Here is a 27,217-nt window from a genome sequence, read left to right on the forward strand (position 1 = left end):
GCGGAAGTGACTACCAGCATGTCGGCGAGCAGCGCTGCATACCAACCTGTGCGCCATGTCATTTTTGACATGGATGGCCTCTTGTTAGGTACTTATTTCATTCATAAATCTCGCTTCCTGCATTCCAGCTTACGCGTAAACTGTTTTACCGGCACCGAACTTCATTGGGAATATCCGTTTTAATAATGATTTAACAAAACTCGTACTTACTAAACAGCTTATTTCCCCCCTGGTACTTACAGATCGAATATTTATACAATTTTCAGTGACGTTCAACCGTCACTGATGTCGTGAAACACGTCAATGTACGCTTACAGATGTCTTTAGGTTTCATTCTAATGTGGTGTCAGAGTCGCTCCGTTCGGCTTCAACGTCATGTCCGACGCTGCCATCCAAATGCAGAGAGATGACGATGACAGCTGATAAAACACACGTTTTCTGTTGTTTTCATAACATCCATAATCAGTCTGTGTTAGTGACTTTGATGTCAGCGATCATCACATTTCTGGACTTCTGTGTCTTTTCTCCATTATGCTCTCATTATGAAGTTCATGGGGATTAACCCACAGCCACAGAAAATGAATCACAAGAGACGCGTTTGTAGGAAAGAACTACAAGTTGCCAACAGACAAGTGCGCAAGTTGTCACCTGGCGATGGAATAAACCCTCCTCTCCGTCTGAGAAGTAGCGCCAGAGAACTTCCACGATGTCCCCCTATAACTGTATAACAATCAGAGCTACATCCGCCTGATTCGTGTGGAATGCACACATTAGTACGCCAAAGGAGCGGAGTTTGCGTGCCAGAGGGTTTCAGAAAAGCTTAATTTAGAACGTCATTGTTCTGGGATTAAACCTGTCCTTGTTGTCATCATTAACGCAAATTCAAATGATTCATTTGATCCATTTTGTGTGATGTCCTTTACAGACACAGAGCGATTGTACACCGTTTCCTTCCAGCAAATATGTGACAGGTTTGGAAAACAGTACACTTGGGATGTCAAGTCCTTAGTCATGGGGAAAAAGGCACTGGATGCAGCCCAAATTATTGGGGACATTCTGGAGCTCCCAATGAAAGCAGAGGAACTTCTCGCTGAAAGTAGAGAAATACAAGAGGATTTATTTCCTACTGCCAAGTTACTGCCTGGTGAGTGGCACTTATTACTTTTAATCCTACGTGTTGGTGCCTTTGTTGATTTGAATGGCAACATTCACTGACTTGAAGGTGCTTTTTCACACACAGAGTTTATATTATGGATATTTTATTTAAATATTTTGTGACCAAGAAAACAGAATGCTGTTTAAAATGTCATTTTTCAAAGGTGTGGAGCGACTTATCCGCCACCTGAAGAAACATGGCATACCCATTGCTGTGGCGACCAGTTCTGCGAGGAAAACCTTTGCTTTGAAGACAAGCTGTCACCAAGACTTCTTTGCTCTGTTTGACCACATCGTTTTGGGAGACGATCCTGAGGTGAAGAATGCTAAACCAGAACCAGACTCCTTTCTGGTGTGTGCCAGCAGATTCAAGCCTGCAGCCTCCCCAAAGTGTGTAAGTACCATGAAACAGAATCTGAATTAGACAGGGTTTTATATGAAGTATAATTGCCTACACCTCTTTCCCCCCTGATATTGAGTGCACCATGCCGTGGAAGTTACACTCATGGTTCTGGAACAACATGATGGGAAATAAGGACCTTTGTTCATGAGCTTGTGAAAAAAAAAAAAACTAGTTTCAGTTTTTAGCCAAAAAAGACTCCAGGCTCTAATGATTTAACCAAATATGCTTTACTTTCCAAAAGCTATGAGTATGTCACACCCAAAGAAAACACGCACGTACACACTCACACTCACGCACACACACACACGTTCGTATTGTTATCCCTGTGGGGACATCGTGATGTTTCTCATTGACATAATGCTTTCCCCAGCCCCTTACCCCAAACTTAACCATCCAAAACACCTGGCTCACCTGAACCAGGACCAGGACTTCAACCTAATTATAATGACCCAGTTATTTTGAAGTCTTCATCCTAAAATTGAGTTTTGGACCTGTGGGAACCGGAAAAAGGTCCCCATGAAGACATAAGGTCCCCACGAGGATAGAGTGTTGCTGGGAATTGGTCCCCACGAGGCAGTATAAACAAGCTCCCCCGACCCCCCCCATACACATGAAATAAATCAATCAATAAATAAGTAAATAAATAAATGTAGACACTAAATAAAAACTTATGATAAAATAAGTCCATCTTTTTTATAATGATGTTCAGTAGTTTCTGGGCTGACAGTGTGTAGTTGAGCGCTTGTTGTTTTGTTATGGAACTCACTTGAGATGGGCGGAGTCTGAAAAGTAAAGGTGGGGAATGTGTGTGTGTGACCAGAGTTGTTCAGTGGCTCTTTAATACAGCCAATTAAAACAGTAACTCCTGAAATGTTCCATAGGGTAGGGATGTAGAATGTCAGAAATAGCTTGGAGAGAGATGTATCCTGCGGTCAGCCATGTTTGTTTACATCTGCCCCATATAGTGTTCGGGCGATGGCGTGCTGCTAGTCACTTCACTTCTGCTTTTTAGTTCTGTCTATTCTTCATTTCGATCATGGGAATATGGACATTTATGAATGGATTCAGAATCCAGCTTCACGTCCGGATAGCAATATGGTGGCAATATTTTGGGCAAATGTGAGCATTTGCCGTTGCACATGACTTCATCTCAACCAGGAGGGAGGGAATATGATGCTGTACAATGCTTTGTACAGGGGTGGGCAAAAGGAGACTAAAGTGATTGGTGGAATTGGCATGAAAGTCGTGGTGATTGGACAAAATCGCAACGCCTTGCAGAACTCGCAGGCATTGGTTGGAAATGGTTGCCATCTCTTGGAGGGACTTTTCTGAAATTGCGCTCTCAGCAATGTAAACTTTTTTGACCCTAGGGCATCATTTGATGATATTGCAGTTGTCATACCATCTTGTCTTGTAGCACAAGCTCTTTTATTATTACCCAATTTAATATTCAATAAAACCACATTCGATTTAAAGCTGAATCTGTAAAGGAAACTTTACAGTGCTGTCTAAGTGTCCGACCTGAAATAAAACACGGCATGGTGGCGCCAAAAAAGTCATCACTAGATCAGTTTTGATTTTTGGATTCACTCAGCAGATATACTTAACAACGCATGTGTCTCTGCCATTGACTATTTATTCCTAACTCAAATCCCACTGTGAGAAAATGCCTGACGTCAGTTTGATTCAGCCGAAAATAGCTGCCAAATATCTCTTTAAAAGACAAGGATAATAGCGTGTTTGCAGCCTGACCTACTTTCATCGATCCTCAACTGCATGTTTAAATAACCTGGTTCAATCGTTAAAGAACAAACCTCATTCTTCTGGTTCTGTTTGTGCCAACTAAGTTTCATCATTGTCATTTCAAGCTCTTCTAAAATGTGGGTTTAGTCTCACTGTTAAATATGGATGCATGCTTTCAATCGTTTCTGTTTTTTCAATTTTCTTAGCAATAATTCCATCTATGACTCAGTGCTCCTCATTTTGTTCTTAATCTGGAGCCAGCTGACGGTAGAGCTGCCATTTTTCTAGATGAGATATGAAACTGCGGCTCAGAGGGGGAATCGACAGAGTGTTCAGTGGAATAACGAATGATGATGCGTCAATCTGTGGCTCCCACTCTGTGACAGAGCGGAGGAGAAGGGAGGGTGTGATGGAACACAGACAGACTCCAAAGCTATGACTTGGAGAGGGAGAGAAGGAGGACTAGCTGGAAGTGAAACATCCAGTTTGCTTCTCTTCCTGGTGTAATTACCTGGTTATTATTTATGGGGAAGCATAAGACAGTGTTGCGCACATGTTGAGTGTGAAGTCCATGGAGTTGTAGGGACACTTCTGTTCTTTAAAGCCTTTTAATACCATAATTTCCATACTACAAGCCACTACTTTTTTCTCGTGGTCAGAACCCTGCGGCTTGTACAAGGCTTATGGCTAATATATGGATTTTTACAGAGCGTCATGCTGCCAAAATATTGAACCTTGTCCTGCCGGACCCTGTTGATCCTCATGCACGGCTTATAGACCAGTGCAGCTTATGTATAAATTACTAATTTTCCATCATAGATTTAGTGGATGGGGCTCTATAGTCCTAATATTCCGGTGTGCTCTATAGTCCGGGATTTACAGTAATCTTCATCCTGTGATCAAACGATTTTTTCACAGCAAAGTCATATTTCAAAAAGTCCCCAGTTTAGCTATAGTCTTCACTGCTGGATCCATCTGTTGCTTAACAAACAAGTTCACACAAGGGTTATTTGTCACCAGCCTGGTGGGTGTTGATTGCACTGAAGAGGACTGACTCACATGAAGTATCTTGTGTTTACATTCCACTACAAATGTGCTACAGAAAGTAGACCTTGTAACGATCAGCGCTACTTTATTGTTCCGTGGAGTTGTCAGTTCAGCACTATTGAAATCTCTTCAGCAAGAACAGATTTTTTTTGCTTTTCATTTCATTTTTCCCCTTAAACTCTTTATTCTACTCTGTTAAAAAATTCTACTCCGTATATTTTCCCTGATCCGATTTTACATGTTCTTTTTGAGAAGCATTGTCTTGCACATCAGTGCAAGGTCAAATTATGGATGTCATAATAGGAAAAGTGTATTTATCCCATCGGAAAATGTTTAACTTAACATGCTCCAACAGCAAAAAATATAAATATGAAATGTAAAATATGAAATGCAAAATACAAAATACTCTTTTTTAACAGACAGTGAAGGGAAGAGGGAAGAAGGCTATGCACATAGTGCACATACTGTAAGGACGGAAATAGAAGCGGGCTATGTGCAATGTGCAAAAATAAAAACAGATTCAGATGTTTTACAGGACTGAATCGTGCAGTTTTATTGCCACAGGAAGAAAGGACCTCCTGTGGCGCTCAGTCTTTGAGATGGGTGGTCTTCGTCTATTAGTCTGTGTGCTTGTGTGTTGGACCAGGAGCTGATGGAGGGGGTGACTGATGTTGTCCAGGATGCTCCGTAGTTTCAGGAGCATCCTTCTCTCCATCACTGTCTCTCAGGAGTCCAGTTACACCTCCACCACATCACCAGCTTTGAGGATGAGTCGGTTAAGTCTGCTAGTGTCCGCAACCATTAATCTGCTGCCCCAGCAAACCACAGCAAACAGAATTGCGCTGGACACCACCGACTCATAAAACATCCTCAGCATTCTCCTGCAGATGGTGAAGGACCTGAGCCTGCTCAGGAAGCAGAGATGGCGCTGTCTTTTTTTGTAAGGGGCCTCAGTGTTCCGAGCCCAGTCCAGTTTATTGTCTATGAGGACCCCAAGATATTTATAGTCCTCGACCATATCCACATAGACCACTCGGATGGAAACGGGGGTCACAGGAGACATGGTCCTCCTATTGTCCACCACTAGTTCTTTGGACTTTGCCACATTAAGCTCTCGTTTGCCTCCCTGATTTTTAATATCACGTCACACTGAATAATCCTCAGCTCCTCTTTATTGCCCTCTCTCAATGCCCTCTTTTTATTATTTAGGATGGCTTTGATGTCCTTTGGGTTTGTTATTTGGGTAACATTTCACAGACCATGTTGGGACATTGGAGTCCACATAGAAATTTATGTAGTCGGTAATACACCCTGTCAGTCTGTCGATGTCATCACCATATGACTCACAGAGTACATTCCAGTCAGTGACCTCACAGCAACCCTGCGGTGTCAGGTTGGCCTCCTCAGACCACTTCTGTACAGTTGGAGTGATAGCTGGCTCCCTCCTCACCACGGGTACATAGCAGGGTGTCAAGTGGATCAGGTTGTGGTCCGATTTTCCCAAAGGGTGGAGGGGTGAACAGCTGTATGCCCCCTTAATATCATATTCAGCAAGTCCAAAGTCTTCCTCTGACTGAATGACTGACTGAATGCTGTCAGTGTTTTGTCCATATTGACGTGATTGAAATCCCCTGACATGGTTGACTCCTTGGCGAGCGCCATTAGCTCGAGCATCTTGTTCCCCAGTGACCTCACGTTTCCCATGATGATAGAGGGGAGACGAGGTTGATATCTCCACCTCTCCAGAAGCTTCTGTTGGTTCCGCTTTCTCTGTCGGTTTGTGCAGTCTCGGTGTGTTCTCCGCCGGACTTCAGTTGGAATGACCCGAGCTCCATGCCAGCTGCAATGAGCGAGATCAGCTGATCCCTGGCGTATGCAACATGTCCATGGAGTTGCTGGCCGACGGAGAAGCTGCCGAACGAATGTGATAAAAACACCATGAAAAGCACGACCAAAACTCTCTGCACCCACATCATGAGAGAGGGCCAGTGACCTGCTGTCCAGAGGATGCATGCACATTATTATGACAATGTATTCACTTGTCAACTGCTCTCTGTCATCATCATGAAAGCAGTGAGGTGGACATCAGACATCTCTGATTTGCTTTTTTTCCCTTTCATGGACAAAAAAATAAAATAAATTCATGATTCATTTACCATTAATCAAAACAAAAGAGTTTTGATTAATGGCAATGCTATATTTATTCCCTTAATCTTTGGTAAATCTTAAACTCTTGGGTAGTTGTATTAACTTATTTATTTTTATTCATTTATTTTTTTCATATTTGAAGAGTTGTTTTGCATTGATAGAAGTCACACATTAACTTCGTGAAATGGAGATTAATATTGTGATTTATTTACAATATTAATAAAAATTAAGGCTGTGTCCCATTTCTCACCCCAACACAAGCACTTAACACTAGCACTTGGTTCTGAGTTCCCTCCACTATGAAGTGCCGTCTGACGACCACAACACTTCATGACGTCACTCGTAAAGACGACGTGTCATGCCGTGCCGTGCTGTGTTTTGTTTCCTGCATATCCTGTGTCACTTGGTTTGGTGAACCAACGGAGGAGAAGTGGGCGGAGCCGAAGCCAGCTTCGCCGTTATGTTGCAGAGGTAGAGCTGTTTGAGGTAGTTAGGTTAGCCTGAATGCTAGCCGACTGAATAAATAAAAACATACTGTTGCACATACATGTTGTGTTGTTCATGTTGTCGGACACGGTCGACCATTTGGGTCGCTAACGTGTGATACAAGAGAAAGTAAACAAAAGGAAGAGTAGTCCTTGATAGTAAAATGTCCCTGTTGTCCATTGTCCAACATTTTGTTTTAATGAAGTACTTTGGTATCCCGGTGAGGTTTCATGAAACAGTGTCCTGGTTTTCAGAGACCACCAGATGGCGCTGTTTGTTGTGAAATGTTTGGGCTTGAACAACTAATTCACAGAAACTTCATGTCATTTCTAAACCAAGAGCGCCATCTGGTGGCCTATGAAAAAAAGGACACTGTTTCATCAACCCTGCAATACTGTTTCATGATACATCATCTACCTATCACTACTTAAAACTGTCTTTCCAAATGACAAATGACTTCTTATCCCTGATTGATGTGATTCAATATGGAGCAGATGAACTAGATTGTTAGCCCCATTTCATCCCATGTCAAGCAAACAACTCTTTCATTTCAACTTCATCTGACGGAGCAGAGAGAAGAACAAATCGTTTCTTGGTGGAGTGTGTTTTATTTCTGGAGTTCCGTAAACAAACTTAAGTGTAGCCTGTTGGGTACAGGAAGAATACATTTGCTGATCACTGTAAGAGTACAAGTGAGTCATTAATCTGTTTGGCTGTGTTGTTACACTTCGCACTCCAATCCTGAAGGTTTCTGAGTGGTTTACCACCTCTGGGATTTGGTAGATTTGCTTGCATCTTGAAAACAAACTTCCTTTTCCTTGAACTTTTTTTTCAAATGTCACTCAAAAGCAACAGGTAAAATTGAAAGTTGTGATCTGTTTTATATCATGAGATAAATTGCTATCGATTTACATGGAAAAAATAAATACATTGAGACAAATTTTTTTTTTCTTTAGCACCCCCACCTACGAAGTGTTAAACGTAATAGTGGGAGCTGCCCCAGTTTTGTGCCTACACCTGTGACTAATGTTTCATCTTTCATCTCTGCAGACATTATTCACTAATCTACAGTAGCACTGGTGACAAGACAGTAGCTCTTTTCTCCACAGGTCCGTTCAGCAGCTTGAATAAGATAAATGAAACATGAAAGAGAGCAAGTTCATGTTTCCACTGTGAACAGTGAAGAAGAATGTTCTGCCTCAGCCATTAATCATACACGGCATTACACCTGGGGAGGTTTTGTAATCCAGATATTCAAATCAGATACAATTATAATGTGAAGTATTCTATCTGAATATTAAATTAGCCCATTACTGCTCCCACACTGTTGCAGAGAACATTCACTCTGACACACCGTCAGTGTGCACAAGCCCTGAGGGGTCAAATCAGCAGACTGCATTCAGGAAAGAACATCAATGTTGCCATTATCAGAGCTTTTTTGTCAGTGCTGCAGGTTTTTAGCTTGGATTTTGAAACAGGTCATCCAAAGCCCCACCTCCAGCCCATTCCCCTCCCCACACACGTTAACGACTGACGTCAACAACTTGCTTTGTAAAAAAAGAAGCTGTGAACATTTATTTGTACAAAAATAACTTGTTTTAAACACCCTTTTCATGGAAACCAGTGTGATGACACTTTGAGTCGGGCATTGTACAGGCAATAATAATCGGATATTTAGGGCGTCCTGCTGAGAAAAACTGTGTGTCCCGTTTTCCATGTTTTGATGGTCACCAGGAGGCGCAGACGCTAAAACAGCTAAAAGCCTGGTGCTCGGTTATTCCTGGGTGATGGTTACAGACAGTAATGCTCATGTTCTGTGTTTAATGTTTGTTTGTTTTTTTGTGTGTGTATCGATACAAACTCATTAGCTCTGATGAGCTCGTCCTTCTTCCTCCATTCTTTCTTTCTATAGATGCCCTCATTTCTGTTTCTTCCAAAAGTAAATAAACAACAATAGCAGCAACAATAATATTGATAATTAGGTCTGTCAATCGCTTACAATTCTTCACCTCAATTAATAGCGCTGCAGCTGACTTTTCATGTCTTCACGCAGTCCGTGTTTTTCATTTCAATACGTTCTATTCGTATCACTTGAGATTTCATTTTCAAAAAGAGATTTTTCTGAAGGCTCTTGTTTAAGTCATCACGCTGCGCCGCGTTTGTTTACAATTTTTCTTCCATCGTTATAGCCCACCACTTGATTTATCTATGGAATTGATGTTAGGAAATATTCAAGGAGCTCAGACAACAGGTGGCAGTATTGCTGAGTGTCTTGAGAGGCACGAGGAAGAAGCCTTTGCAGGTTACCCCACAGACTAGGACTAGTCGACATGGCAAAATCGTTATATCACGATTTCGATTTTTTTCGAATTTGTAGGTTTCTGGTCAGTGCATCCATTTGAACCCATCCTCACTCACATGGGATGATATACAGCGTATTGACATTGGGAAAGTAGATTTCAGTCTTCAGACAGCCTTCAGTCAGTTTTAATTGCAGTACATATTCTGCCTTCAGTGGCATAGCCTGACGCTGTGGGCAGCGCGTCATGTGAAAAAACAAACATGGAGGTTGGGGTTAGGTACGCCATGGGCTCCATTTGTTCTACATGTAAGAATGTGCCAATTGCCATTTAAAGCCCCTCTTGTTGAAGGGGTGACCTCCTTGAACTTTTGAATAATGACATGCAACCATACTAAATGAGAGACATTCATGATGATATGATAGAAAAGCAAAAAGCCGTTTGGCATGCAGCAATAAAACCAAAAATATGACAACATTATTGACGATGAAATGAGAGCAGATAGAAGTGTCTCTGGATATTTAGAACATAATGATGCTGCAGGAAAACAGCCGCGCAGATTCCAGACCTGTCTGTATTTCACCTGTGTTGCATCCCTAAATTAGAATCATGATGTTGCTGCGAGAAAAGGCTTTCTCTTATCTCCCTGAACATGGATGAGCAGAAGGTGTTCCCACAGAATGTGCAAGCCACTCTCCTGTACTGGCTGAACTGCTCGGGATTCACATTTTTACCTTCCATAAAATATTCAAGATGCTAAGCTTTTTGGAATAAACTCAGACAAAATATTGCTGTGCAGTGAATGGTTTTAAGTGCAGTGATGGTCGAGTTGATTTCAAACCACTTAGCCCACACTTTGCTGTTTTCAGCAGCCGTCCTATCAAGACCTGCGTATGCTTTTCTCCACTTGCGTATGCATCCATATGCATAGCTCTTTCCTCTTCCTCTGGATATTTTATCACAGTCCACAAATGTGTGGGCTTAGCTGGCTGTGGGTTCGCCTTTGGAGAGAGATATAAGAATCCTGGACATCAGTGAGATTTGTAGACTTGTTTTGACTTAAGCTTTTATTTGGCCTTGAATTAGTTAGAATATATTCAGTCCAGTGCAGTGTCATCCTTCGGTAGTGTGCTCACTAATGGCATTTTCAATTTGTTGTGCAGTGAATATTTCAGCTAGCATTCCTTTCTTTGCTCAAAACACTTGAGGCTGCTGCTTGCAACACACCAGGCATGAAGAAATTTCAGCCAGTAATTTTTCATTAAAATGTCTCCTGTCGTTTTTTTTTTCATTCATCTGCATGTTGTTATTAGTGCATTATCATTATCGTCTTCAACTCTGAAGACCCGTGTTTAATGAAATTATTGAATTAAAACTAATATTGTAGCCGTTAGTGCTGTCTGACTGGGTTTTATCGTTCTTGCGTGTGTATACCTGTGCCCCATTGGTGCTCACATCTAGATACGAGGGATGCTCCGACATATCGTCCAAAAGTATGTGAGCGGTGTTTGCCGATGGCAAAGAAAAGTCACCTGCAGCAGCCTGCGGTCTGAAGAATCACAGTGTGTAGTGACCCCTTCCCATGTCCTTGCTCGTGTGAGGAGCTTTTAAAAAATGAAACTGTTTGATGGCCATTAAGCATTATCCTTTTGACTGAGGAATTGCTGCATTATGCCTCCAAATTTCTGGCCAATACTGAATCCGGATAAAATTGGTGTGTTGCAATGATTCGTTCATCACCAGCGGGCGGACGCCCAAGTCTCACGCACACCTACTGTCATAACTTGAGAACATTCAGTAAGGCTAAAGACAGTTTGGTTGGTGGCAATTCCGTTCTCAGTCACCAACACTGGCGACATTTTACCAAAGGTGCCAGATCACGTTAGGGGGAAAAACATTGACTTGCAATTTATATTGACAATATTGTGATTGCGATTTACAATGAGATTTTTTTGTGGTGATGACATTTGTTTTCTGCGTTATTCACCCTGGTCTAGATTCAGCTAGCAGAGTGTGGCTAACCGCAATGAGCAGCGCTATGTGGATCCAGCTAGGAGTCCTTGGTATACACTTGTCTCAGGTCCTTGTTTGATTCTAGTTTAAATCTAGTTTAAATTTTAATTTTAATTAAAGTTGTTTTTTGATCTGTTGAGCATGTTTCTGAACCAACCAAATAACCAACAACTGCAGTTTTGCAGTGTTTTGAAGCTGTAAATTGCTTATTTATTTACTTATTTTCCCAGTGAGTCACCAAGCCCTTGTTGGCATAGATACTGTATAAAGATCACCTCTATATGTTGCATCATTAATTCAAACTTCCAAGTAGAGTTACATGTACTGTAATTGCATTTCACTTGGAGCAGTCATTTGAGTCCTATTGCACGCAACTCTATGCAATGGTCATGTACTATACTTTGTGCTTCAGTTCAAACAAAGATAAAGGGCCATATGACTTTTTTAGCCATCGATCACTCTTGTAAAAAGATGTTTGGAGTTAATCAGCAGACATTTACAGCATCTCTTTCAAACCATATATCACATCTTCTGTGCTGTGATATATCTTGTCATTAGAGCCAGACCTTGGGGAGAGAAAGTCCTCGCCTCCAGGAGGACTTCCGTGTGTGTGACCTTTGGTCGCAAATATGCTAAAAAGACACTCCATTGTGAGAGACTGCCTGTCACACTGTCTTTATTTCTTCCCTCCACAACTCAGAAGATGTAATGATACACATCTCACGCCCCAGATGCCCCGGGCTCCCGCATCATTTAGAAAATGTGGCGTACAATCTGTCACTGCCACTTACTCACTCACTGTCACACATGAGAACTGCGCATGTGTGATGATCATTGTTCTCCTACTTCAGTGGCAGTATAGTAAATGCCCTCTTTAATATGCTGACAATTAGCATATGAGATTGCGTTCATTGGGGACACATGTTGGGGTCGTCTCTTTTCAGAGATCAAAGATCACCTCATGTTGAATATATTGTTGCATGGTGTTCTGTGTCAAGTTCAAGTTTAAAATGTTTGTATTTACCATAATTAAATGGCACAAAATGGCCTACTGAGCTGAAAATGCTCTGACGGTGAGCAGCACACTGTAGAAATGGACCATGAGCTGTGCCTGTGACTCCAAGTCATCAAAAATCTAAATCCATGAAGCATTTAGAGTAGCTTATACAAAGTGTTGTAAAACCCAAACTCTGAAGGCTGCCTTTGTCGACAGTATAGGACACAAAAGTCCACTTTCCCAACCTCAATATATTATGCCATTGGAGTGTGGATGGGTTGTTTTTTTCGTTGAGATGTTTGCTGGCTCCCTCATTTAATGTGTTTGTCCTCCTTCTTATTCTGGACACCATCAAGTTCACTTTTTCCCCATTTCAAGAGAGGTTTGTTGATGTTTTGGTATAAATCCTATTCACTTCGGCAACAGTGAAGACGGAGTCACAGATTCAGATTCAGGACAAATCTTTGGAAAACTACTTAATTGACCATGAAAAATAAAATGCAATGTACGTCATGTCTGTTTGCTGCATTGGGAGAGTTCGGTACAACCTGGCAGCAGTGGCCCTCTTACTAAAACAAACTGAACTTTCTTGAAGAAAGACACTGTGTAACCGCAGAGTAGAAGTTGGTCCATAAAGCCTGGTGATGGTAAAAATTATTTCTGCCTGTTGAATGTGTCCACGGTGCTGTCTGTTAATGATGCTGTAATTATAACATTGTCTGTTGAGAAGCGTGCGATGACATCATCAGCCAATCATGATGCGTTTCGGAACTTGGAAAATGATCGGTCTGACAAAGACAGTTTTTTGTGGTGGAAAATCCCCTCAAATCTTTCATTTGACATGTCATTTACCTGTGAAAATGTTTATTAATTTTAATCAGATCGTAATTGCAGGGTGTGACGTCATCACTCTTGAACACATTCTACAATTTGCACAGTTGGTGCAGTGGTAGAGTTTCTGAAACCGTCGATAAATAGTGGTGTAACAGTCAATGCAAAGGTTGCAGATGCAATTCAAGGATGATATTGGTTCGTTGACAACAATGCCTTTTGATATGATTCAGTGGCTTGAAATCGAATCAGTGGCAAGCCAAAACTTCTCGGCTGTGGAACTACTGTATGATATCATGACCTGGGTACTTGACTAGTGAACTGTTGTTTCTTTTAATGAAATTATGTATAAATGAATTGTGCGTACAAACAAGTTAGTGGCAAATGGCCTCATGTTCACTTTTTGTTCTTCCAAGGTAAAGATACAATTCAAATATCAAAATAAGGTGCAACATTTCTTGAGGCCATTGAACCTTCTGCTCCTTTTCATTTTCATGAGCAAACAACGGAGCGCTGATATTTGGATGGTGGCAGACAGGACTGCAGTGCTTGTTGGTGGGAGAAATGAGTCGTGTTGCTGTACTATTACTTCACTTTAACACATCCAACAAACCGCAACCACGACCTATTTAGAATCGATATCCCTGCAAAATCCCAAACGTTTCCAAACAATGAACCTCAGTGTTGACTTGATTGTTCCATGCTCTGCTGCTTCCACTCCATTATCAGCAATGCTTTGTTTACACCTGGAGCAAAGGAGTGTGGCAACATCATGACGTCATGACATCGTCATCATTATAAAAGTACAGAAAAACACATTTTTATGAAGTCAGCAATGTTGACTTGAACTCTGAGCAATACTTCTTAGGTATTCAAATGTTGTATGAAACAACAGGAAGTTGTGTTGCACTTGTTAATAATGTCAAATTACTGACCGTGAATTTCAGTCCTGAAACCTCCCATATAACATATGCATTGTCGCTCTAAGCGACTACTACTCACTTGTTTCACTTGTAATTTATACCTATACCCCCAATAATCAACTGTCCAAAAACCGCTTCAGATCACTCGTAAATTCACCCTTCACATTGATTCATCACAGTCATCTTTAGGATGTCACCATACGTGGTGAACTGACCAAGATGGGTGGATATCCGCAGTTCCACATACCGCTTCCCTTTATCCTGCTCTTACACAGGTACGCTGTGAGTCCAGATTCTGCTGCTCTGATGAATCTTGCATGTGTGTGGCTGCTGGCCAGAGAACAGGTCGTAAATATTCCATGCTGCCTATTCTTCTTTTAAAGAGAGACCTGTGGGTACTGACCAGTCTCTCATATAGCTTCTTCCGAGGGGAAATGAGTAGCAGGCAAGTGTGACATCTTTCTTTTGGTCCACCTGTACTCCCCAAGTACTCGATACTTGTATTTAAATGGACACAATACTTCTGGAGCTCTTATCTATGTTTAAGGGGCAGTTAAAGTTGTGAACATGTTATGCATCAATGTGGGGAGCAAAATGATGTGTAGGGTAGCTGAAATATGTCTGAGAACAAAAGCTGACGCAGGAGTGACACCAATAAATACATGGCATTTACGACATGCAAGTTACAGCAAATGAAATGGCCTTATGATTTACACGATCACGGAATCGCAGACGGGATTACAGAATTGACACAGAGTATTGCAGAATGTGACATAATGTGGCTGATAAACTGCAAGAACTGGATGGATGTGTGTTTAGGAAAAACTGTGAGGATGGAGGCTACACCGGAGGCATAGCAAGCCCACTGCACAGGCGAGTCTGTGAGGAGCTCTGCCTTTCAGCGAGAGAGCTGCGCCCCCTGTTTACATGGCGTGAGTGGAGGCTTGTATTTATCCACCTTTCAGTGTCGACCGGGTGCTTTTTATCCCCTGCATATTCAATGTCTCGCAGCTATTCTCCTCAAAACATCGTCTATGTAAATCTTTTTCATTTTTATGTGTTTTGTTGTAAAATAAAGGGTGTTTTGATATGAATACATGGAAGCGTTCCATCATCTTGAATGTGAAGAAACGTTGGAAGAACCGACCATGCTCTGAAAAAAATAAATTTCACTCAGCAGAAATAATTCAACAGATTCAGAACAGTTTCAGATTTCAACAATGGTTCGGTTCGAATAGAATTACAATTATAATGCCTCAGCCAAAACACTGATACATTAGTGGGGGGATTGACTCAACAAAAATGGCCAGCAACATGCTAGCGACAAATCAGATTTAAAGCTAGCATGAACAAACTGGCCTGTACGATTGTGTACAGCCAAAAACCGCTCACCTGGAATTGATGAGGAATACCCCTCCCAGATTCAAATTACAAGAGAGTTAGTGGTGGGTAGATGAGGTATCATGAAACAGTGTTGCAGGGCTGATGAAACGGTGTCCTCATTTTCAGAGCTTTAGAAATGGCGTGAGGTTTCATTGATTTAATTGTTGAAGTCCAAACATTTTACGGCAGACAGTGCCATCTAGTGGCCTCTGAGAATCAGGACACTGTTTCATGAAACCTCATCCACTCATCACTAGAGATCGTCCATCCCTGAGGGCTCCCTCAGGGGATGGGCAGTAAAATGACCGTTACTTGGAGACAGTGGGCATGGCTATGGAGGGAATGATGTCTCCGCACGGTAGTCATGGACACTGGTTTGAGATTTGTCATCATACGTGTTTGTGGATGGATGACTGAAATTGCCAGGTGTAGAGAATGTGTTTGTCTTCTGGCTCGAAAAACAAATGAGAACAATGTCTTGGTACAAACCCAGTGGGCTCTCAAGGTCGTAGCCTCCCTTGCTGAATGTGATGCTTCTCTTAGAATTAGCCATCCATCTGCAGTTTATGGACTTAGCTCCCGTGTCTTATATCAGTTTATGCTACCCACGTTCAGCTGCTATGCATCTGTGTCTGTTTCCTTCGATTTCAATGAGGCACACTGGTAGCAGATTAAAGGGTCATTCCGCTCGCTCATTGGGTAATTACCAGTTATAATTGTCCCCAATCAAGGGAATTAGTGAGTGCTCTCCATTGTGTATGAGTGTTTCCGCCTTCATTGTTGAACATCCTCGGCTTTCCAGCTTAGTGACATCACTAAAGTCAATTAAGGTTGAAAGAGATTGGAGAATGGCTTCTTTGTTCCACCTGAGTGTTGAGACAAACAAGTGTCTCCAGGCTTTCCCAGCTGTCTCTGACCGCTGTAGTGCTCCTGGCTGATTCCACTGCCGCCTCCTTTGTCAGTCTGAAATGTTTTTCTTTTTTTTTCTTCTCTGACATGAATGGGAAAGCTCCACAAAGACCCTTTCAACTCATTTTCTAATGTACAGTAATGCCAAAACAATTCACAAGGGGGATGTGGAATGGAGTCCAATTCTCGGTCCAAAATCTAAATCAGGATTTCTCTATATTTACATGTCATTTTGCTTGAGAACATTTCATGTTGTTGATTTCAGTCACCAGTACCAGCTACTGACTGAAGCACTTCATCTTTTCATCATTGGCTGCACTTTCAATTGGGGAACATATATTACCATTAATAAACTACATTTCACAACATAATGTGATTAATCACAGTAAAGTACCAGTATGCATCTTGTCAAGCAGAATCTTTTGCCCTGGAATGGTCACTGAAAGTTCCCTCTAGCCATTTTCATTTTTAGTGTATAAGTCATTAGCTTAATCGTAGTTAATATATGTGACCTGGGCACATATTCCTTGATGGGAACCTCAATACGGGCATGTATGGTAGTGATGGGGAGATGGCTTATCATAAAACAGTATTCCAGCATTTTCTGCCAGAGGCCACTAGATGGCGCTCTTGGTTTAGAAATCGTGTGAGGTTTCATTGATTTCGTTGTCCACGTCCAAACATTTCACAGCAGACAGTGCCATCTGGTGGACTGTGAAAATTAGGACACTGTTTCATGAAACCTCATCTACCCTTCAGCACTGTGCCATGGAACCTCATTGACGCATCACTATTGTATGTTTCAGTAAATCATCTAAATACCTGCATCTTTCTCCGTGTTATTGACCTGTATTCTTAAAGAAACTAAATGTTTGTAGTCCCTTATTATGTTCCACATATTGTCTTGATTCCCTGTGTGTCCTGCAAATTCAATTTCATAATCATAATGGGGGTGTTTCTGTGAAATCATCTTTAAATGTCTGAAAGACATACTTACATACGTTCCTCTTCAGGTAACCAGCGCTTAGTCCTGTTCAGGGTTGTGGGGACTGCTGGAGCCTATCCCAGCAGTCAGTGGGTGAGAGGCAGGAATACACCCTGGACAGGTCGCCAGTCCATTGCAGGGCACACACATCATTCAAACACACTGTTCGCACACCTAGGGGCCACTTTAGAGGGTCCATTTAACCTAATTAATACTGTGGGAGGAAATGGGAGTACCCAGAGAAAACCCACACGGTCAAAATGTCCCTGTGCACTCCTGTTAACCGCCTTGGAACAGATCATGGATAGATTTCATCTGCCATCATAAACCAAAGTTGAGGGCTGTTTGCTGGTCATAATAAGCAGGGTCACAAATGAACACACGAAATTCAACATTGCCAAGAACCGCTGCCAAAGTGAGTGATTCTGCTTGTCGTACCGACCAGTGACCTTCGTTCCACTGGTTATAAGGTGACCAATGAACATTATGTAAACTTGAGGAGATCAAGTGGGAAATCCATTATTTTTCAAATCATTGTCAACATTAAAGTGCTTTCCATATTGAATGGTCATTTTATTTAAACTTTCAATGTGCCCTTCTCCCTGGGCGACACTCTGCAGAATGGAATTATTGGATACTGAACAGTGATTAACCTTCCACTGAAGGTTCAGCCATGTTAATTTACTGCAGATGTTGCAACGTCCTTGCTGATATTGTTTGCATAGATCACTTTTTCAAAGATCAATTAGCCTCAGAGTGTTGCTGGATTACACTTTCGTTTTGTTCCATCCAACAAATGACGTCTGTTTTCAAAGACATTTCAAAGTAATGTGACTTTCAGAGTGGAGATCTAATTATTCAGCTGTGAGAGTATTGAAGAATATTCTGAACTGATTCTTTGGGCTGGACGATTGTACAGTCACAGTTATTGATAGTGGGGAATTTCTGGATGATCTAGACTATCGGCCCTGTTTCTCGATGATACTCTGACTCGCCGGTACTTGGACACACCTCACCGTATTGTGAATCTAACTGATGAAGGTGGAGATTGGACATGTGCATGCGAGAGCTTTCATTGAGTGTCTGAAAGCAATATTTCTGTTCAACTGTTCTATTTAGCTGGTTGCTAAGTTGTTGTTTGGTGGAGCCACAAAACTAGCCAGTTTTGACACAGCATGACATCACATTGATTGAACCGCAAAAATTGCCGTCTAGGGTCGCGATTCAGACGTGAGCGATTCTGAATCCATTCATAAATGTCCAAATTCCCATGATTGAAATGTAGAATAGACGGGACTAAAAAGCGTAACTCACTGGTGCAGCGCGCCGTCACGCAAACACGATACGGGGCAGACGTAAACAAACATGGCTGACCACCAGATCCATCTGTCTCAGGCTATTTCTGACACTCTACGTCCCGACCCTGTGGAACATATCAGCAGCTAATGTTTTAGGAAACTACTCGCAAAATATCAGCATTAAAAAAGATGGACTTGTTTTATCACCATTTTTATCTAGTAGGGATTTTTGTTTATTTATTTATTATGTTTGCTCATCTTGAAATACTCAAATTGTTAAAAACATTGCAGCCTCGAGGCCTTTTTAGTCTACAAACCGACACTAGTTTTTTCCAAGGTCATTTGCAAAGGTCCTTGTTTCCCGTCAAGTTCCAGAACCATAAATGATCCCAACTTTCACCGCCGCGAAATCAGGCGGTTTTTGCTGCAGCTATCAATAAAAAATTCAGTGAAATGGATGGACTGTAAAGTGCATTCAAGATGTCATTGTTATCACTATATTTATGGAAAATATATACTTGCTTGGTGAATAAAGCAGTTCCTGATTTTGAAAGTCATTCATATTCATAAAACAAAACTTTTTTCCACAGACACCAAATAAAAGTTTGTGTCGTATGTTAGTAGAGGCTTCAGCAAAATAAGTTGCTGTACACTAACAGAAGCAAGGTTGCAGACAGTAGGAGGCAGAGTTGAACTTGTGTAACCTCAACCGCCTGATGAGCTACAGGGTAATAAAGTTTGCTCATACAGTTTGTTTTACTGAAGTGCAGTTTTGTCTGATTATTTAAAGGACAAAAGAGAAATGAAATTTAAATGTCTGTAAAGGCTGTGAAGAAAATATTTTATGTTGATGTATTTACGATCTTGGGCTCTGTTCCTGAAAAGACTTGACTGCTGTGCCTGCAGGTGGCACTGTTGCTCAAAATTTACTTGCAGTAGCTTAGTCGAGAAGCTAAAGGGAATACACGATCGTCACACTGAGGGGAACAAAGGGAGCACTCCTCCTGTTTTCCATTTCCCCGTGTTTGTTTTCGCTTGCGGCTCCGCTGCAGCTGGCCCGCTGAAATCCTGTTGATCTAATAGGCTTATGGGATAATATCATTTGTTTTTTTTCCCTCTCCCGTCCTTGTGCAGTGTCTGGTGTTTGAGGATGCACCCAACGGTGTCAAGGCGGCGCTGGCTGCTGGCATGCAGGTGGTGATGGTTCCCGATGACAACCTTGACCCACGACTCACCCAGGAGGCCACACTGAGGCTCAGAAGTATGGAGGAGTTTGAGCCACAGCTTTTCGGCCTGCCGGCATTTGACTGAGCCCCGCAACCAAATCGACTCACAAAGGTTTCTGTTCGACACGCAGGTGAAGGATAACTGACCACCTCTATGTCTTAACGTCATTTTGATCGTGACAGCCACTGCCTCTATTTGAAGTTGTTCACAAATGGCTGATACACCGCCTCTTTCTCCAGTTTCCTCACTCCTGTTCTGACATACATACATACAAAGAAACCTGAATATCTCTTTGTGAATGAACCAAGGTCCATATTATTGAAGAAATTCCTGCCATGCAAGCTTCACAGTGAGGTATACTAATGTGGAAAACAAGAAAAAGGAGATTCATGTGTTAGATTCGCTTACAAAACATCATTAATTGCATAAATATTTCCCCCTCCTGTCTTGGTAAAATAGGTAATTTAAATCCGATGGAGGTGCAGGTGTGTTTGTTTGACACTCGATGTAGACTGTCTCACAATCAAAGGAGAGGTGCGACTGGCGATGGCCTCTAAAGCGATGGTCTTGTCTTCTGTCGTCTGCGTGATGCAGAGGAGACGGACGGTTAGCCTCATCCTTTCATCTGGAATCGTGGCTCACCGCACTAACTGTTTCTCACAAGTCCGACTGAAGCTTTAACTGAGGGTCTTCACCAGAAGCCGGCGTAGCCCCCTCAGGCAGTTGAAATGGGATTTCACTGCCCTTCATCCACTTCCCCTTTCATCCTGAAGGAGGTAATCTCCTCCACTTCCTCCTCCACATAGCTGTTCACACACATCCTCTGTGGTTTTACATGTCAATTATCTTCTCTAACAGAATAAGTTCAAACTTCATTTCAAACAAAGGCTTCTGGGAAATGACACTTAAAGGACTGTATATTTGCTCCTCAAATGTATCACCGTCTCTCTATCAAATAAAGACTCTTGGCTCGCATCCCAAGTGTGGTAATTTGACTCTGTACGTTCATTTTGATTCACTTCTTCCTCCCTCTCATTTCACTTTTAATTAAGCTCTGGCCCATTTCCAGATCCAAAGCTTTGTCTGGTGCGTAGAAAATATAAATCACGTAGCAAATGTGTCCTCCGCTTCCAATCGATTCAACAGTTCAAACCATTTTTAAATTGTCATGTCGATTAAGATCATTTTGTTCGGTGTAGGTTTTACATTGGAATGAAAATGCTGAATGGCATATCGTGCGTGGAAAAGAGGCTGCGACTGTACAAGAGTGGTGAACTTATCTACAGGCAATGGTTGACATATTTGGGATAGCTTGGTGGCTGTCAGTCATCATCACTTTCTCTCTAAAGGAGTATAAAGTGATGCTGAAGAGCCGTGCAACATTCAATTAAAGCTCGTCCTGGGCTCCTCTGCCTTGGGCGCTTTGCTTTCATCATTAAAAGTTTTCAAATTAATTCATTGCTCTTGGTACATGGACATGTCTTCTATATCAGATCTGAATGAGCTTCTCTTGCCTGCAGGTTACTGTGTCCAGTCAATGTGGCTACTTTACTCGAGAAACACATGGAAAATGTGGTATTGATTTTGCCACTTGACAAACATGAATAGACCAAACATGTGAAGCAAGAATTAGCTCCTTATCTAGCTACTGTGGTCCAGTGGTGGGTGGCTATGTAGCGATGGGCGAGTCCTTCCGCAGGAGCTTCCCAGTCGCCTGTGGCACCATTCTGACGAATTAAGCTGTAAAATGACTGAATGTCGTGATAGACAGAGGTCAACGCTTTGGTTGCTCTACTGAAATAATTTCAATATTAAGCTTTGACTCACTCGATTTTTTCCGCATGTTCGTCGGCGCTATCAATCACCTGAGCCGAGGTCGTAATTCATTGACGGGGGTGCTTTTCCACGTCCACTCAATCTTGCCTGGCTGCTTGTAGCAACGGTCTGTGCTCTCACTTCACATTCCTCTACTCATGTGAAAAGGTGAGCTTCCAATGCCTTCTAGTTCTATACATTTTTTTAAGGTTAATTCAAGCTCAATTCTATGAGACGCTGTTTTCATAGGCTGACGTCCTGATGTTTAGTGTCATGTTAAAGCTGCAGATCAGTGGAAGTGTGCCCACTTTAACCACCCATACCACCAATAGCAGAAAAAAATACACATCACAATAAAATAAAATTATCCAATGAAGATGTGAAATTAATTTTCTGGTATTAAAGTATTTAACGGGTTTAAGGCTTTGTAGATTCACCAAATTAGATCTTTAGTTGGCAACTTGGTTTTGGTTAGCGAATCATTTTATTTTATTATATTTTATTTTTATTTATCATCTCACTGTGACACTCCGACACCAACAGTTAGCGCCGTGCTGACCGACATGCTAGCTACACGGAACGGCTCTTTCATCATTCTATCGTGGTGTCGAAGGGGTTTGCTCACCTTTAAGACGTGACATGACAATGACATCAAAACTAATCGTTCTAGCCTGAATTGCAGGGTTGATGAAACAGTGGCCTCATTTTTCAGAGGCCACTAGATGGCGCCCTTGGTTCAGAAATGGTGTGAGGTTTCATTGAATTAGTTGTTCATGTCCAGACATTTTACAGCAGACAGCGCTGTAAAATTTGATGAAACCTCATCGACCCTTCAATACTGTGTCATGAAACCTTGTCTACCTTATTGTACACCGAGTGCAAAAAATTGATGCTGTTACTTGACTCTGAGCCTTCAAAGGAGGTCTTCAAGGTAACTTCCCCACACTCTGTTTGTCAGAGGTCAGCTGCACCGCTATTACCCATTTCTACCTGAGCACCCCTTCAGTCCTTCAGTCCTTCAAATAAACCTTCCGAGAGTTTCGTTGGGACTGACCAGAACTTGTTTCCCATGGTCTCACTTTGTCTGGCTTCTATTGAAACAGCATCATGGTCCACTACCTGACTCCAGACAAGCATGCCGACTTTTCAATCAGTAAATCTATAGAAGACATGAGAGGGTGAAAGAAAGAAAAAGCTCATCGCTCATTCCCCTTTATGCTTTAACGTGTGTTTGAAGGGGCTTTATCATCCCTGCGGGCCTCAATCAGACGTCAAGTCACATTTCATTTCCGCATTTTCAACTGACAAGCGGCGTCTCATCAGCCAAAGTAAAAAAACACAAGGGTCACAGGGGAGAAATGTCACATGAGTGACCCAATTTTCAACATTAATGCTCACTGCTTCAAAGTGCGCAGTGCAACATGAGGAAGCTGAACTTTTCCTTTCCTTCACTCTGAGGCCTGTTTAAACAAATCACACAGACTGTCAAAGGAACGAACTGCAGTTGTTGTATCTTTATGAGGATTTTGAACTTTGAAGTGAAATGTAGCTACACGGTGAAGCGCTCTCCAAAAAAGAATCGTCTCAAAGTCAGGTCTTTGTATGAAATCATATAGGGCAAAATGAATGGCTCTAAAGTGCAACGTGCTGTAGCTTTAAAGTGGCAACCCAGAGATCTGGTCCAGGCTGGTGTGAGAGCGCACCTGAACCAGAAGGGATCCTATGGTGATGAAGATACTGTGAGCTCCTGAGTTCAGAGATGGAAGACCGTGTGCTCGCTGCTTGTGCTATGAGCACGTCTGCTTCCTCAATGATGCAAATAGATCTCATGTTTTATTCAGCTTTCAGTGATGAGAGAGCACATGTGATTACCAGAGCAGGTGATATGAAGGATGCTACCAGGGAGCAGGTGAACAGATGTTTGCCCCGTATTTGGTAGTGTGGTGCGCCGGCCACTTTGCCCATTACTATATCTGGTCGTGTGACGTGCCGCCCACTCTGCTGCCCACTTTGCTCATTCCCATATTTGGTCGCATGACATGACACCCACTTGCTCATTCCCATATTTGGTCGCGTGACATGACGCCCACTTGCTCATTCCCATATTTGGTCGTGTGACATGACGCCTACTTGCTCATTCCCATATTTGGTCGCGTGACATGACGCCCACTTGCTCATTCCCATATTTGGTCGCGTGACATGACGCCCACTTGCTCATTCCCATATTTGGTCGCGTGACATGACGCCCACTTGCTCATTCCCATATTTGGTCACGTGACATGACGCCCACTTGCTCATTCCCATATTTGGTCACGTGACATGACGCCCACTTTGCCCATTCCCATATTTGGTCGCGTGACATGACGCCCACTTGCTCATTCCCATATTTGGTTGCGTGACATGACGCCCACTTGCTCATTCCCATATTTGGTCGCGTGACATGACGCCCACTTGCTCATTCCCATATTTGGTCGCGTGACATGACGCCTACTTGCTCATTCCCATATTTGGTCGTGTGACATGACGCCCACTTGCTCATTCCCATATTTGGTCGCGTGACATGACGCCCACTTTGCCCATTCCCATATTTGGTCGCGTGACATGACGCCCACTTGCTCATTCCCATATTTGGTTGCGTGACATGACGCCCACTTGCTCATTCCCATATTTGGTCGCGTGACATGACGCCCACTTGCTCATTCCCATATTTGGTCGCGTGACATGACGCCCAGTTGCTCATTCCCATATTTGGTCGTGTGACGTGTTGCCCACTTTGCCGCTCACTTTTTTTGTGAGTTTTGTGTTTGTGCCCCATTTTAGTTCAAACTGATGGCAAGATTTTGCTTCAAAATAAGGGCTCTTTAAAATTCCAAATAAAACAGAGGAACTCTCGAGAATACAGACTTCAGAGGAAAACCCATGTGGCATGACAAACAAAGAGAATTTCAGATGCCATTTATTTGTTGTTTTATTCCTACTTCTTCAGATCATCTCATGAGTCATCTTTCTGAGGCTCTAGAAAAAAAGGTACTATTCTGATTCATGTTTACTTGTTGGTCTTGTTGGTGAAGTTGATCTGAGATGTTTGAAAGGCAAAGGTTGTGAGTTTGGTTATGTCACATTTCTGCCATTTGAACTGAATGGCCCCTCCTCATCTCTCGCTGACTTTTTTTTATTATTTATTTTTTACCAGAGCCTAATGATAAACAGTAGAGTTCCAAGCCCAACTATGAGTGAGTGGAGGTCATGCAGAGTTTTAAATTTCCATCAGAAGCTGAGTGGAGCGAATCAGTAGTCTCAACGGTTGAGTTTCTTATGTTCGAGTTGCAATTAAGATTACGAACTCTAGCACGCTTGGCTTTGGTGTTGGATTTCACACTCCACAGAGCTGCAATACATGTCAGAATGTTCCATTTCTTCTTTCACGGTAAAACTTGAATAAGGTCTCCACATAGTGTTTTACTTGACATTTTACCAGAATCACGTCACTTTTCATGGCTTTCCACTCCAAATGGTAGCTATGCCACTTGATGTCCTGTATGGCAGAGGTCTGCCACCGCGCTGCGCATTGGGAGTATATTTTTCACATGAGGAAGGGGGAGTGTGGCGTCGGGACTTGTGGCAAGCCTTACTTGCGTGAGAGTTGGCAGCCCTGTAAAAACCTGTGACGCACTGAACTGCATTTAGAACATAGACTTGTTGCTTCTGGACTACAAATGTGAACATATTCTGTTCCAGCAACCCATCCTCACTCCCATGGTGTCAAACGTTGACGTTTGGAAAGTGGACTTTTGGCTGCGTGTTGACGCATAAGTGTAAGTGATTGCTGAAGGCTGCCTTTTTTCAGCAGTATAGGACACAAAAGTCCACTTTCCCAACGTCAATATATTACACAATGGGAGTGAGGATGTGTTTGTTCTTGACAGTGAGCAACTGTTTTCCTTTTTACTATCGATGTTTAGTTTTTCCTCATGAAAGTGAATGAGACAACTATTGCTCATTGCCTCAATTTCTTGACAATTCATTGACGGATATGTGACGTTTATTCTCCAGTTCTTTCTGCATTTATTAAACCGTTTGGTGCCCTGATGGAACTGCTGACATGTTTTCCCTCACACCTACGTACACGCCTCTTTTCACTTTCACGCTGTTTCACAGTTTCAAAGAGCGATTGCTCCCTCCTCTGTTCAATTATTTACCTAGGGCATTGATTCCTCTTTCATTTTTAATCATATCTATATCTGTCGTGACATTGGCAGCCTTGCTCAAACATGCAAATAAGAATCTCCACGCCTCAGCAGACACACTGTGATGTCACGCTCCTGTGCGTTGTCTCTGCTGTCTGTGCTGAGCGTCAATCGAGATCTAACGCTTCACAGGGAAGAGGAGGTAAAAGGAACCCATGAATACTGAACAGCCGTGCAGAGGAGCAGTGAAAAATGAGATAAAATCCTCAGACTCTGTTAACACCTTCACTGAAGCTAGTAAATTGTCCTATATGACTGCTCCATCCGAGTACAGTGCCATCAGAACCACTGCTAGAGGCTTTATAGTGCCACTAAAATAAAATGGATTATAAACGTTACAGGTTAGCAATAATCTGTGCTTCCAATGGTCGCTGGCGTCTAGTTCCTGCTTGACTGTTGACATGTCAGGAGAGCTGGTGGCCCCTGGTTTGTGAATGTTGCATCGTTCCCTGACATTGGCAATAAACCCCTTGTTCTGTTCACCCAAATGTGTCCTACTGATATAGTCTACGTGATGTGCAGGTATACGGCGTATACCCACTGGGAAAGGATCATCATCAGGCGGTTTCTTCTCTCATTGTAATACAGACATCATTGGGAGCTATGAAAACGAACAACACTTCTTCAGTGTTTTCTGAAAATGTCTCATGCTACTGCTTTCAGGGTTCCAGAAGTACTCCAGCAGAAGCAGTTGGAGGAGCTCAGGATGAGGATGATAAGGAAAAGCTGTCTGCAATAGTAGGGATGCTAAGAATGCTGCCAACAACAACTGTGCTATCAGTGAGCACAACCAGCCTGATGTCAGCACCAGCTTGTCAGGCTTGGGAACTTAAGAACAGGCGTCTGTGGTCAGAGCGAAGGGACAGAAAGTTAGGTAAATGATACAGATGCAAATTCATTCGAAAACAGACATTACTAAAGTCAATAAATGTACACATATTATTTCATTCATTTAATTTCATTTATTAATTCTATAAGATGATGCTATCTGCCTTTGAATGATCTGCATCAATGGTGAATCGAGGAAATATGTGCTGACATGACTGAAAAGCCATCGATCTGCCACACAAGCCAGAAGGCAGTGTCCACCTCAGATGCCAGAATTTAAACATTTGGAAAGAATTGTAGTTGCTCTAGTTGTCCACCTTCCTCTGCAGACACTTATATTTTATTGGTCTGTTCATGGCCCGAGTTTGATGACAGTTATGTTACAGCCCCTGGTATTGGTTTTTATTCATTAATGGCCGTCATTGTTTTTATTATTCCTGTGACTGTAATGCAGTTCATTATTATGACTGGCTTGTAAT

The 27,217-nt window shown here is 42.3% G+C and overlaps 1 protein-coding gene across 2 annotated transcripts; it reads left to right on the forward strand.

The window, feature by feature from the left end:
• pudp (pseudouridine 5'-phosphatase) lies at window positions 1-26,859 on the forward strand. Of its 2 annotated transcripts, XM_053881336.1 has the most exons (5): window positions 1-88; window positions 926-1,144; window positions 1,320-1,549; window positions 19,756-19,978; window positions 26,574-26,859. In XM_053881336.1, exons 1-4 carry the CDS (start codon window positions 19-21, stop codon window positions 19,930-19,932), a joined length of 696 nt encoding a protein of 231 aa, XP_053737311.1. In that variant the 5' UTR covers window positions 1-18; the 3' UTR covers window positions 19,933-19,978; window positions 26,574-26,859. The 2 variants fall into 2 exon arrangements, with proteins under 2 accessions (XP_053737311.1, XP_053737303.1); XM_053881328.1 differs by lacking the exon at window positions 26,574-26,859 and having other exon boundaries at window positions 19,756-20,823.
• The last annotated feature ends 358 nt before the right edge of the window (window positions 26,860-27,217 follow it).

This window comes from Synchiropus splendidus, chromosome 1, assembly GCF_027744825.2.
Source record: "Synchiropus splendidus isolate RoL2022-P1 chromosome 1, RoL_Sspl_1.0, whole genome shotgun sequence".
Lineage (NCBI taxonomy): Eukaryota > Metazoa > Chordata > Actinopteri > Syngnathiformes > Callionymidae > Synchiropus > Synchiropus splendidus.

What these genes read in the sequence shown, in the direction of transcription:
- pudp (XM_053881336.1), top strand. Translation starts at nt 19, where the DNA reads ATGTCGGCGAGCAGCGCTGCATACCAACCTGTGCGCCATGTCATTTTT. An exon ending in CATGGATGGCCTCTTGTTAG is followed by an intron (nt 89 to 925) that starts GTACTTATTTCA and finishes TGTCCTTTACAG; the next exon opens with ACACAGAGCGATTGTACACC. An exon ending in CTGCAGCCTCCCCAAAGTGT is followed by an intron (nt 1,550 to 19,755) that starts GTAAGTACCATG and finishes GTCCTTGTGCAG; the next exon opens with TGTCTGGTGTTTGAGGATGC.